The sequence below is a fragment of the Atractosteus spatula genome, chromosome 6 (assembly GCF_055471065.1).
Source record: "Atractosteus spatula isolate fAtrSpa1 chromosome 6, fAtrSpa1.hap1, whole genome shotgun sequence".
NCBI lineage: Eukaryota > Metazoa > Chordata > Actinopteri > Semionotiformes > Lepisosteidae > Atractosteus > Atractosteus spatula.
In genome coordinates this window covers 1649551-1663741 of record NC_142711.1, presented here as the reverse complement: position 1 = coordinate 1663741, position 14191 = coordinate 1649551, and the positions used below count along the sequence as shown (strand labels likewise).

At 37.4% G+C, this 14191-nt stretch overlaps 1 protein-coding gene across 1 annotated transcript in view; it reads left to right on the top strand.

Moving 5' to 3' along the window:
* The window catches only part of cdh2 (cadherin 2, type 1, N-cadherin (neuronal)), a 77294-nt gene that overhangs the window by 45378 nt on the left and 17725 nt on the right, over positions 1 to 14191 (top strand). The window contains exons 3-8 of the mRNA XM_088919646.1: positions 3702 to 3922; positions 8492 to 8665; positions 9266 to 9421; positions 10180 to 10324; positions 11481 to 11653; positions 12599 to 12736. Coding sequence (XP_088775772.1) covers positions 3702 to 3922; positions 8492 to 8665; positions 9266 to 9421; positions 10180 to 10324; positions 11481 to 11653; positions 12599 to 12736 — 1007 coding nt within the window. The remainder of the gene's footprint in view (positions 1 to 3701; positions 3923 to 8491; positions 8666 to 9265; positions 9422 to 10179; positions 10325 to 11480; positions 11654 to 12598; positions 12737 to 14191) is intronic.

The following is a 14191-nucleotide window of genomic DNA, read 5'->3' as shown; positions in this document are numbered from 1 at the left end:
CGTCCATTACGACGTGTCTAATGTAGCATGGTTTTTGGGTACAAAAGCGAATAAGACAATTGAAAGTAGAACAAACATGTAGGAGCTGTCAGTGTTGTTAACAATCAAAAACATACTATCTTTAAGCATTGTTACCAAATCAACTCTAAACATTTTCCTAATTTTATGAATAAAATTTAAAAATTTCAGGCAATGCATTTTGCCAAACTGGAGGAAGGTGATGGTCCAGAAAACCATTAATGTTGAATTGCTTGGGCACACAAACCCGTGACAGAAACGAAGGAATAAAAGAATAGTGCTTTTGTGTTAACCCATATTTTGCAGAAGATGCACTTTGCCACGTTAGTTTAAATACATTAAAACTATTTTGTGAACAGGTTGAATATTTTGGCCATGAGTAGTGGTGGTATTCTACAGTTCAAATCTTGCTCATGAGTTAACTACCTCTGTCTGTATATATACACACATCTGTGGAAGGGTAATACAAATAACATTTTGGAAAACCTTAGTGTATCTGCACATTACATAAATAAAAGCACTAACTATACAGGAGGAAAATATTTTGTTAATTCCATAATTTTGCTTTACTATAATTTGACTATATAGCCATTTTCATGCATTTGAATTTAAGTGTAAACGTTTTCACACTACTTAATATATTTTGTTACTTAGCCTTAAATTTGTCACAGGAATGAGACCACTGATAATTTGATAGTGTATCAATAATTACAGTATAAACTTAAGACCTTTTTCCCCTCTGGATGAACATTGCTCCAAGAATGCTATGAGAAGAGTTCTCTTGACATTCAGTTTCTTTACCTTGTTACTAAATGATTAATCCTTCATATGATTTGTGTTTATTGGTATGCATGGAATAACTGTTTAATTTAGTATGTTGGTCTGTAGGTGATCATTCTTAACCTTGAAGCATGGAAGCCTTTTGTCTTCTGGCTTGAATCTATTAAGAATAATGGATTTTTTTCTATAAAATTCTTATTTGTTGGCAATAGCCAATACGCTGCTTTATTAGCATTATCCTGTTTTTAATACTTCCTCTGCTTTCTTACATTTTGCTGCATTGTGCAGTGACCAGCTAGTTCAGTTTGCTTTGAAAATTGTACCCAACATGATGGGAAGGGCTCCTACTGGCATTGAGGATTTGATGCTCCCTGTGAACATTGGTGACCAATATGGACAACTGGCTTTTTGTGGATCTCTGTAAGGGACTAAGGGACTATGCAACAAGATTGTTCCAAATAATAATAAGCAAAGAAGTTCGCATTCATTCCAGAAGATAATTGCCCTCTTCTGTAGTCTGTGCTTTTAAAGATGAATAACATTGTGCAAATCAAATTTTTCATTATTGGAAGGAGCTGAACCAGTTCTGGAACTTATAGACCTTGTCTGCCTTTGTCCGCTTCTCTTGAAGTAATTAGCTTCTTTAAAGTGTTTTAAGCTTTGCATAATGGGTAATATGGTTACTGCTGGGGGTCTTATTTTCTCAGACTTTCCATACTGCTTCTGTGAAAATATCTTGCTCTTTGCTGTATGCAGTAATTTACTAGGTAATAGATGTAGGAAGACATATGTCCACCTCCTTGTCAGTCATCATTGTGGGTTTGTCATTCCTTATTTAAATGATCATAAATTATTATTTTTTATAAGCATCAATGCATTCATATATGTATATATTAATATTGACTATTTGGTCACATCCCAAGTCAGCGTATGGCAATTCCCTCAGAGCAGAATTTGTTTGCTTTTCTTTGAACTCTTTCTAAGGCAACAACTTTTTGTATATTGAATACTTTTCTAAATTATTGCTTGAAAAGGCTTGTGTAACTTAATTTTATTTCACCCCTTTTTCTATATACCCAATTTTTATTTTTTTCTACATCTGTGACTTTCTATGATCTATATAAAAATCTTTCACTTCACTTAATTATCTACAGATTTACATTCTCGCACAGTTAGCACACAAATTAAATCACTTTAGATCAGGAAGAGCAATGGGCCAAAAATGTGTCATTGAGGTACTTCGCTCCGGACATCTGCCCTTTCGGAGGTTATACCCCTTAAAGATATGCTGCAATATCGAATTTTAGTGAGTTAAATAGCCTAGTTGTTCTACTACATCTTTTTCCCTAAATTATATTCTATTTTTTTAAAACTAGGTTAATATTTTTCCTCGTAGGTGATGTTTCAGATTACATTTATACTTCTGTAGTAGCAACTTAGTCCTTTGCATGGGAGAAACATCTGAGTAGATGGGGGACATGCCCATTCCAGGGGTATGAAGCAATTGCAAATCTTACTTGAGAGTGGAATGTGACTTTAAAAGTATGTAAAAATTAGAGAAGCACAAGTTTTGGTTTTATTTTATGTATCAATATCTAATTTTAACTGTGGGATGTTGGTTTTGAGGATCTGTTTGGTTGGAGCAGGGGTTCACAGCTCTGGGCCTTGGGATCCTGAATCCAGACCTTTTTTGTATTGTATGAAAGCTTCTGGCTGTGGAGATGGATAAATTGGTCCATTTAAACTTTAATTGGGTCAATTTAACACTTCCCCCCAGGTGAAGTGTTTTTTATTACTTAAGGAGATGTAGAAAGCATGCTGGATTTGGAACCCTAAGGATCAAAGTGAGGAACTCTTCACTTACACTTGCTTTAAAGGTTAGAGCATGGAGCTGCATCAGTGTGTGAGCTGTAAAAAATAAGTTTAATTCAACACTGAAAAGTAAAAAGGTTACAGTCCAAATATTGTTTTACTTTTCCGATTGGAGTTAATATGCCTGTTCCTTTGATTTAAATATTAAGTCATTGCTATATGCGATTTCCAAAAAGATTTTAAAACTTAGTGTGCTTATGATGAAATAAGACGTGCCATCTGTTGGCATTTGCTCACTAGAAAATTATCAAATGTTTGTGTTATTTTTTCCCTGCTTATAGAGATCAAACAATGACTGTTTACTCAGTCATTTCATAGACGTAAAATCTGTAATCAATCTGTATTAGATGTTAAAAGTATTAATACTTAATATGCATTCTTATAAGGTCCTTTTCTCAAAGCTTAACTTCAAAATTCTAAACAGCATTATGCAAAAGTGTAGATTTTTGTATTTTTGTAGACCCCATGTTATAAGTGTATGTATGCAGTGTATAGTTTGCATTACAGAATTTCTAATGCAAGACTTTACAGAAGTTGAATAATTGGATTTACCTGAAGCATATTACTGTGGTGTGCATTCTTATAAAATTTATTTATGCTCTTCTAATACAGCTGCGGTATTTCTAAAAACAGGGGCCTGCCACTAACAAGTTCCTGCAACAAGCCTCATTAGTTATCATTGGTTTCTCCTTTCCCGAGCTGTTTGAGGCTTGTAAAAAATGTGCATGCATATACTTTATAAATACGTGTTGTAAAATAAGATATACTTCTTGATTTTAATTACATAAGTATTTTATCTTGATTAAACATTGATGCTCTAGTTCTTTAAAAAATTGGCAACTTATCAATTTCTTTTCCTTAAATGGGAATCTCAACACTTCCTTTCACTTTTGAGCCATACTTGTTTCATTAATTTACGAAATTACATTCTGAAAGCAGTACAGATCATGGTGTCACAGTGAATAATTGCCTGCATTTCTAGATCATGTTTCTCTTTGCATTCACAATGTACAATCCTTCTTCTTTTCCAGTGAGATTTGTTGACTGTGGCAAAAACGGACTACTTCGGTATGAAACCAGTGACCCAGCAGTCTTCCAGATAGGAGATGATGGAGTGGTTTACGCGGCAAAGAGTTTTCACGTCTCTCCCAAGCAGTCGTTCCTGGTAAATGCACAGGATACAGAAACCCAGGAGCAGTGGAAGACAGAAGTGAGACTGATCAGAAGGCTTTTGCTGAGCCAGCCTCTTCAGGTAAACCTGACAACTCGTTTCTTGGTTTGTTTCCAAGTTATGTTCATAATTAAATGTTTTATGCATTCTTCTATTAAATATAGTTTAATTGACTTAATCCCCAGCATATTTAACATGTTGGTTTCATAAAAGAAGGTGTAGAATGACAACCTTGTTTAAAATGAGCCTTCAGTTTAAATTCTCTTGACGAGAGAATGCACCCCACTGTGCATTTGTAAAATACTTAGAAATCCAACAGATGTAAAAACAGTGAAATATACTCAGATGTAGTGTAATGATCTTAGTTTTTAAATCAAAGAATAAACCCATCATGCATTATTTTTTGCAATTAAAAGGCACTTGTAAAACATTGATAGATTATCTCTCTGTTAGAGGATGTTTAGCTAGAATGCGATTTTTAACTTGTGTATTGTTGCCTTCTCACTACTTATCAAAGTGTGGAAAGCACCCATTTCTCATATGCCCTGTTTCAGGCTGGCTGCATTCTGTTTAATTAAATTGCTCCATTAAAAAAGTTTGTGGACGGTTAAATATAACACAAGTGCTCCACAAGTCAGCCATCAGTCAAATCTAATAACAATTCTATAGAATTAATGTAGTGGCACTGCAGCAAAGCATAGTATGTTGCATGTTAACTCTTCCTCTGTTGACAGGTATGACGTGGGGTTATTAAGCACTTCAGTAATTTTAAACATCGGTGATCATGTAGACCTTATGATCATCCCGTCCTGGTTTTTCTTCAGATTTTTGCATTTAGATTTAGAAAATGATTTCTAAGGAATCCATTTGTATCTTGTACAACACATTTTGGTGTTGAAGTAGGCCTTTGTAAGAGCTGTAAATATTGTAATCAAGATCAGGTACTTTTTTATGGTGGTAATATGATGGCAATATACCACAGTGTTTATAGTAAAAGCATCTGACAGTCTGGTTTATTTAAAAAGGAGAGGATCAAGTGCATTAGCAGTATTTATCTACTACCATAAGTGCCACTCGGATGTTCAAAATATTATAAATTTCAAGGTGAAGTATCGCAAGCAGAAATTGAGTCGGAGGTCATTTGTTTCACTATGAAGTATTTTCTGCAAGACGTTGGTTTAGCAGTGCTATGTAAAATCCATTTCAGGAAGTTAAAGTTGTAATGGTGTTTCACTTGTCAGATTCAACTTCAATTGTTTATTTGAAAGAATTTAGGGTTTTTGGTGCACTTTAAAAAAAACCTTTCTCAAAGAAGGTAATTGATTTACCTGTTTTTCCTGTATCCTGAAGTCTTCCAGAAATACAAATGTCATGTTAAACACGATTTTTACATTTTCTGTTACATACAATTTTATATCGGTTATTTTTTTCAAAAGCACCACTGCATTACGATGTCTGTAGATGTAGTGTATGTACTGTGAAAGTTTAATTCCTGCCATTTATGTAGTGTTTTTGTATAGGAGTGGTGCCACTTTTACCTTCCTTCAAGTCTGCCTCTTGCCTAGGTGCTGCACGGCAGCCACAGTGGTGCTACAGCCCCACCACAATGCAGGTTAGGTGATATGGTCTTTAATAACCAAGTCAGACCTTGGCCTGACATCCCACAACTGTCTTTTTTCATCATACTTTGGATTTGTTTTTTTATAACTTGTAGCTTGGCGCAAAGTTGGTTCACCAAGTTCAGCAGCAGCCTGTTTTTTGTTGGAAGTCTCCTCTCTTTGTACTGACCATGCCAAGCCTCCAAGATTTGTCGGGATCAGGCTACAAGGTGGTAATGATGCTGGAAAAACATCTATTATAAATATATTTGTTTGCCTTTCCTTCTATATGCACCTGTTCAGTATGTAGTTTATAGTAAAAAAGATTTAGGTTTTCCTCTGCATACCGTTCCGAGCCTCCTGGTGCTACAAGAGCAGACCCCATTTTAGTTTAGCCCAATTACATTTACAGAAACCTCTCAGCTTTGTTCAGATGCTTAGGGTCATGAACAGATTTCCTCAACAGCCTGACTGCTCGTTGGATCTGACAGACATGCCTCACATGTGGCACGTGAGACTCGGAAGGTATTCAGGTCAGCATGGGCCTGTCATCAGTGTGGGCTGGTGCTGGGCTGGCAGCATGCTTGAGACATGGTGGCTGAAATCTGAATGGGATTGATGTCTATATAAAAAGATAGGCACCTGTAAATGAGAGTTTAGAAAGTTGTCCTTACAGAGAACTCATAGATAACAGTTCAAAGTTATCTGAATTCAAGTTTAATTAATTTGGATTGTTGATCTTCTGATCAAGGCATAGTTCTTCAAAATGCAATCAGGTTTGATTTGTTAAAGCTGCATCTAATGTCAAGCAATGCTGTTGCACAGTAAGTCATTCAGAAAAATTATCCCGATAAGCAGTGGAAAACATTGAGATTCTGAAAATGATGCACAGAAAATGAAAGGGTATAGTTGAGCTGTAATTGAACAATTATATGAATTAGATGCCTTAACTGCAATGTTATTGTGGTTCAGCTTTGGTACACCTCTGTAATTGTATACAATTGTAGTTGACTCTAGTTCTATCTTGGGTAATCTTTAGTAAGCAAATAACATTAGTGACTGACTCAACCAATCTGTCATGCTGTGATATTCAACCTGTCCAATTTAAAATGATAGTTCTACAAGTTGCTTAAAGTTGTAATATCTAGGTTGGCTGAAGTTTGGAAGCATAAAGTACTTCTGATTGTGGTTGATATTAGGATAAGAGACCTCCAAATAAAACCAGGTTGTGGTATTAGTGGACAGGTAGGTGGCAGACTTCCCCCTGGACTAGAGTTTTCAAACCATTGGGCCTGTATGGTGAAAAAGTACTGCACTGTGGGTGGGGTCGTTCTTCAATGGGATAATTTAACTGAAGTCCTGACTATCTGGCAACTAAAGATCCTGCAAGACTTTAAAAACGTAGTGGTGTTAACCCTGGTATCTTGGTTATATTCCGATCTGGGTTTTTGCAAATTGACTTACCATCCCATTAATACAATGTTAAAATAACCCCCACCTTCATCATATATCCTGTGTAGTGGGGCTGTTACAGTGTAGTGGCTGTTACACGACATCCAGTTGGGTGCTACACAACAGTGTGGATGATGTGGGTCTCTTTCTATTAAATCTATAAAGCTTGGAATGTAGCTTGGAATTCTTTGGGAACAAAAACACTATGAATAGAAATTTCAATAGTAGAAGCCAACGGCTTTTGATTTCGTGGAGAATGATCCTCCTGTTTAAAATTGGAAGTTTAGTTACTTGTTGTCATTTTAAACCATGTAGCAGTATCCACTTCTCTCCATTTTCATGGACTTCCAACTTTTTGGGGGATGAGCATAAACCTCTTAGCTAGATCTAGGTGTGGCTTATTAAATTCAGCCGGGCAGACCTGGAAATAATGCCACCGTTGACATGCATTCAAAACATTTCAGGTCATCTCCACCAAATGTTAAAAGCAATAAATGAACATTATCCTGTATTTGTAAAATACCTAAATGGACAGCTTGAGTAAGGCTAATCGGTAAAGCTTTGTGTGCTTTGCATGTGTAAGGATGGAAATCTCCTTTCCATCCCAGGGTTTTGGAAATGAATTTGGCTCTGAAGTGCTGTTATTGGCAAAGGATAGAAATGAGTGCCATATCCACCTACAGAGATGAATGTCCATTCTGCAAAGCAAGCCATCTACAGCATCCATCATTCCTGACACAGGTCCCAAATAATTACTGCATTAATTCTCGGGAATTTAATAGGGTCATAAATATTTCTGAGTCATGTTCCCGGTAGCTCATAGGCCTGCTTCTCTGAATTTAAATGTATTACATTTATAATCCAGATTTCAAACATGATTAGTCTTAGTAGTCTTAACAATTTGGGAGTTCTGAAGAAAACTGAACATTTGATTTTGGATCTGTTTAGGGTGTTTAAAAATAGTTTGTTACTTTTTTTGCAAGTTTGGATTTTACGTACTGGCGAGGGGTAGGGGGAGCTTCCAAACAAATGGATGGTTGTTCTGCTTGAATTGCAGCTGTCATCCATCACTTGCCCTGAAACAGTATCCTTTTTAGGAAACAATCTTGAAGGTTACTCTGACTTTTGGCTGTGTTTCAATTTCCGCCTACAAAGGAATTGCAAAAACTTCCAGGCATCTGCGTATTTAACATGTGCCTTGCAGGTACCAGCACTTTCGTTTAGTGTCACATTAATTTTGTGCAATTGACAGTAAATGATACTTGGATAAGTACAGAGGAGTTTTCCTTACTAGCTTATAGCAAGAGGTTAGATGTACACCTCGTATAAGCTATGGGAGGAACTGGATCTATATGTCGAGTCCTCACTTTTATTCCCCCATTATCTTCCAATTATAGGTCTTCTAAGCAATACATTTGAATTGTGCAAAATGACTTAGGAAGTTAAGGTCATTGAGAATGTTGGGAGGAGGAGGGTCCTGTACACAAGTGTCTATGATGAAGCAAGAAGTGTGCTTGCGTAAGAACAGTTTTCCCAAACACACACACACATGCTTTTGCTGGACATATAACAGCTTGATGTAACTGTTATCAAATTTCAGCGTGGAATGAAGTCTGAGGCTCCAGAGGTGTCACGGCAGGTCCAGGAAATTGTATTTCCGCAGCAGGGTGTGGGCAGCAGTGGGCAGCTGAAGCGCATGAAGAGAGATTGGGTCATCCCCCCGATCAATGTTCCAGAAAACTCAAGAGGCCCTTTCCCACTGGAGCTTGTCAGAGTAAGAAACCTTTTTCCCCACCACATTTATATAACTGTACTGATCGGGTAAGGTGCGTCTTAAAGATTAATTTTCATGTGGCTTAATGAAATATTTTCTCTTTAAGAGCAAAAGACATACCCCCTTCCCAGCCACTGTGCTGTGAGAATTTGCTTTAGTTGTTCAATGCTTAATATACATATATATATATAATACTAGTAATGGATTTGCCAAAAAATATTAATGATACATCTTTTTTTATTAAATTCATGTAGTATTGTGTAATTGTTAATCATTGAATTAAAGTGAAGTTATTAGTTTAATGAATTACTTTAGCATGTGATAATGGTCTGTACAGGCTTAAAAAAGACTAGGAATGTCATGTTCACAATCAATCAAATAGAGCAAAAAACATAATTAACCTTTCGGTCTGGGAGTCCTCATTATGAAACCAGTACAGCCTGTTGAGTGATCTGGAGCCAACAGCACTGTTTGGGAGGACTGGTTATTGCTAATCTACCCTGGCAAGTAATTAATAGATTCAGATCCCCCCTTCTAGAAAATGTATTGCAGTCTGTGTCGTTTAATAAACCTCTCATCTTTTTCTCGTGTCTTTAACAGATCAGGTCAGATCGTGATAAAAACCGCTCCCTGCGTTACAGTGTCACGGGACCCGGTGCAGACCAGCCTCCTACTGGGATCTTCATCATTAATCCAATTTCAGGACAGCTGTCTGTGACTAAGCCTTTGGATCGGGAGCATATATCTAACTTTCATGTGAGCACAATGGCTGATGATATAGTGTACCCTTTTTGTTTCCACCTCATACTTGGACATATACCTGATTTTACGTGTCAAATTTAGTTTTTGCATTTGTTTTTCTTTGTATTGCATTGGAAGTCCTGTCTTTTATTTGAATGTGAAGTTATTTATGAACTAAGTGCTGGATAGTGGCCTTCAGATAAGGTAGTTTTTAAATCTTTAATCAAAATTTATGCAAAGAGATTTGCATCATGATGTCTCCTTGAATTGAGATTTCCTCCCACTTGATGGCATGAAAATATTAAGTTAAAAGCAAAAATTCACATTTCATGACTACCGTTTTTAAGGTGTGGTTATAGAGCTGTTGCCTTATAAATATGACTTTGTCAGTATCTGTTATCTACTGTACCACAACAACGGAGTGCGAGAAAGTATCCAGATGCCATGGCGTCTACTTTCTAGTTTGAGCGATGAGAAATCAGACGTTTCTGTAAGTCCAGACCTTTCGGGAAATGAGTAAAATTAGTGTTTTATTATGGAAATAAAATTCACAAAACTCTGCACTTTGAAGAAAGTGATAAAGACACCAAAGGCTGATGTTTAAGAATTGAAAATAGCTGTGGGTACAAATTTAATGCTCAAGTTGTGCACAGGCCTTGTACATTTAGGTTTACTTCAGAGTGTTGCAGAGCTGGTAACTAGTCTTTCCACTGTTTGTTTGAAGCTGGTGGAATGTGTATATAATCCTGGGGTGGTGTTGATTGTTTTTCCAGCTGAGGGCTCATGCAGTGGACCTGAATGGAAACCAGGTGGAAAACCCCATCGATATCGTAATCAATGTGATCGACATGAATGACAACAGACCTGAGTTTGTACATCAGATCTGGAATGGAACTGTTCCTGAAGGGTCCAAGCCAGGTATAACTTCATTTGTGTGCTGCAGCTAAAAACAGATGGAGTGCTTTGCATGTTATTGGGTTGTTTTCACTGCTACCCCAGGAAGTGTTCTTTATTTTGTTCATGCTGAGCCTGCTTTTTTAGACTTCTGTTAGCATTTGTGAGTCTAGAGAAACGTATGTAATAGTGCTGAAATTTTACAGTGCCGGATCCGCGTAAACTATTTGAGGACAGGCGCTGTTGCACTATTGCGGTATGTCTAATGCACTGCGTTAGTTGTGTAATTTGTGTGGAGTTAATCGAGCCTTTAAACTGTAACTGAGTAATGAGTAGAGCATACAGAGAGTGCTATGATATGTTCCAAACTAAAATTTGCAAGGTGGGGGAATTTGTTATAGCTTTGTTTGCCCCCAGTCATGTCACCTTGCAACTCAAAGCTGTCAGCTCTCTGAAGCTCAGTGGGTATGAGCCTGGTCAGTACCTGGATGGTAGACCTCCTGGGGAAAAACTAAGGTTGCTGCTGGAAGTGGTGTTAGTGGGGCCAGCAGGGGGTGCTCACCCTGCGGTCTATGTGGGTCCTAATGCCCCGGTATAGTGACGGGGACACTTTACTGTAAGAAAGGTGTCGTCCTTAGGGTGAGACATACAGCCAAGGTCCTGACTCTGGTCATTAAAAATCCCAGGGCGTTTCTTGAAAATGTAGGGGTGTTACCCTGATGTCCTAGCCAAATTTCCAACTGGCCTTTGCCAATCATGACCTCCTAATAATCCCCATCTATAAATTGGCTTCATCACTCTGTTCTTGTCCTCACTGATGTGTGGTGAACGTTCTGGAGAACTGTGGCTGCTGTCGCTTCATCCATGTGGGGCTGCACATTGGTGGGGGGGAGTCCCCATTACCTGTAAAGTGCTTTGAATGGGGTGTCCATTTTTCAGTGAAGTTAGTTTTTTTATAATCTCCGCGACATGTGATGGGACATTGTGTGGTCTTGTCATGCATGTGCACTGTACTTTTTTTGATACTGTAAGCACTACCTCTGGTATTTAAACTCAAGTTGTCTTAGCTCTTCCGTGTATCTCACCAAGAGCTTCTATATAGACACCTGTGAGTAATTCTCTCAATGTTATACAGTAATACAGGGAATAAACGCACTGTCAACATTTGTTTTTTCTTCAGGAACTTTTGTGATGACAGTCACGGCTATGGACAAAGATGACCCCAATACTGCCAATGGAATTTTGCGCTACAAGATTTTGTCTCAGAATCCCGAAAGCCCTTCTTCAAACATGTTTACCATTAACAACCAGACTGGAGACATCATCACTGTCGCAGCAGGACTTGACAGAGAGGTACAGTCCATCTATACATCGTCAATTGGTTTAAGAAAGAAAGGCTAAGGAGTACTATTCAGATTCTAGTATAGTATATATTGCTCATGTATAACTTGATGGGCATCTGTTTTTGTAAGAAACAAACTATCCCATTTGTCTACCTTTGAAAGAGCTAACAAACTTTAATTATATTAAGTTTTATTTCTACAGAAATAATTGCACACTTTCCGTTAAGCATATTTAATCTGTGCTAATGATTTAAATACTGGAGAACTAATGAACTCTACCCTCCTCCTATTTAAATATTAGCAAGCTGCAAGGTATTAACCTGCAGGTTATTTAATATAGCCTTAGATTGCAGAGGTAAAGATTTATAAATGAATGGATGGTCATTTTTACTATAAAATGCATCAGTTTGTTCTGTAATATGTATGACTTGTGGGCTTGAAATAGATGGTCAGTTGGTCTAATTCAGGCACAGGCAATCTGCGTGACTGCCTCCTGTTCCGGTAATTACACCCCAGGGTTCTGTTACATGTGCGATGGCTGGGGGACGGCTGCCACTGTGAAAATAATCTGTCTGTTCCCCATTACCTAGCAACCGGTACCTGAATGGTTTTTACCAGGGAGGGAGTCAGCTGCCAGATCAGAACCTCCCCGCAGGCTCTGGGATATTAAACCAACAAGCAACTGTGCACTCCCACCATTGTTCCATAATATTGACATTGCACATTTTATGGGTTAATGAGGAAGGTGTATTTATGATCTGATATTAAAGCTCTTATGTTGGGTCAAGCAGTGCAAAAGAAAAATGCGCATGTTCCAAGATTTACTAAATCAACAGCCCTATCTGTGTGTTTTGTGTTTGTGCAGTGTTGTTTGGTCTCAACGTTTGCCAGTTGGATGCAACTTGAGATTTTTGTAACTCAAAGGATTTGATGATGGGTTCCATTTTTTTTCCAGAAAGTACCGCAATACACTTTAATAATTCAGGCAACTGACATGGAGGGAAACCCAACATATGGGCTTTCTAACACCGCGACTGCTGTTATCAGAGTGACAGATGTTAATGACAACCCTCCTGAGTTCACTGCTGATACTGTAAGTGAATATAAATATAATTGTTGGGGAAAATTTTGTTTGATAAAGTGCATTACATTTTATTCAATGCCCTTTGTGCCAAGGAATACTAGAGAACCATAAAGAAGTAAGAATTCTAGAGCCTGTGAGTGGTTTAGACTCGCAGATCCCTTAGATCAAACAAAGGCGTATTGGTTTTGAGTTTGAACTTAATCCTCTGCTTGAATTGGAATGCAGTTCTGTAGGTGGGGTGAAGGCACAAAACGAACTGAGGTCTCTTTCATCTTAATTAAAATTTTATTTTAATAACCTACATATCTGCCTTTTGTTTCAGTGAGCAATTTTGGAACTTCTGGATGTATTATTACTTGGAGATAAGAGGGCCTTAAGCCACAGAGGAGCTAAACCTTATTTAGCAACCAATCTGGAACAAAATTATTAAGAAAACTGACATCTCTGCCTTTGTTGTTTGCCCTACATTTGGCTAGATGTCTCGGTAAAAAGGCTAAGAATTACAATGCAAACCCAAGGAGCAGAGTCTAAGTCTACAGCATAAGAGACCACTGGATGCTAACAGTACTGGAGTTAGTTCAATTGCTTATGAAATATTAAAATATTGGAGACACATTATGCAGCATCCTTTGGTTTTTAACCCAGCTGAGGAGATTAAATAGATATTTATTGGGGGTTCTGGCTTTCCCGTTGTCATTTCCCTAATTAATCTTCTCATCACTCATTGGAATGCAGTTAAAAAGCCAGTCCACATATAATTGTATCACATTACCTGTTAGCTTATTGTTTACTTTTAAAGCAAAGCGCTTATTTAAAGTTTTTTTTCTTTCAGTTCTCTAATTTTAAAAATTGGGTATGATCAAATTGTTTATGTAGGAGGAATATTCAGTTAGTCAAACATGTATAAACTGTAAATATTTATTGGTCCTACTTTAGACTGCAGTGGGCTTGTGTCCTGTCCAAGTTCCATCCTTGTGCTCGTTGCTTGCTGTGATAGACTCCAGCTCCCCCACGACCCCATGTTTGATCAAGCGGTTAGAATGTGGAGGATGGTCCACACTGTAGAATTTCATTTTAAAACAGTTCTGTTTTCATACCATGAACATTATACCTAACCTTTAAGTGGCAATATTTCATACTGGTTAGGATATGTCCTTTTGTTACCAATATGTAGTCTAGTTATCACATGTATGTTAATAACTATTTCACTTGCAAAGGTTTAACAAAATAACATTTGTAATGTTAGATCTTATAAAAACTGTGGTTAAAGAGATGCCAGATTAAACTGATGCGTCCATTTGTAATACTGAGTCATGCGATGTGACTTGATCATTATTTTTAATTACATGTGTTTACTTAGCTTTGCAATGACCATTTCTGTAAAATCTAAAGGGTTGCAACAGGCCGCTGAATATAAAACTGCAGGAATGTGGACTTAACACAGCAGTTTGACTTTTCCTGTAT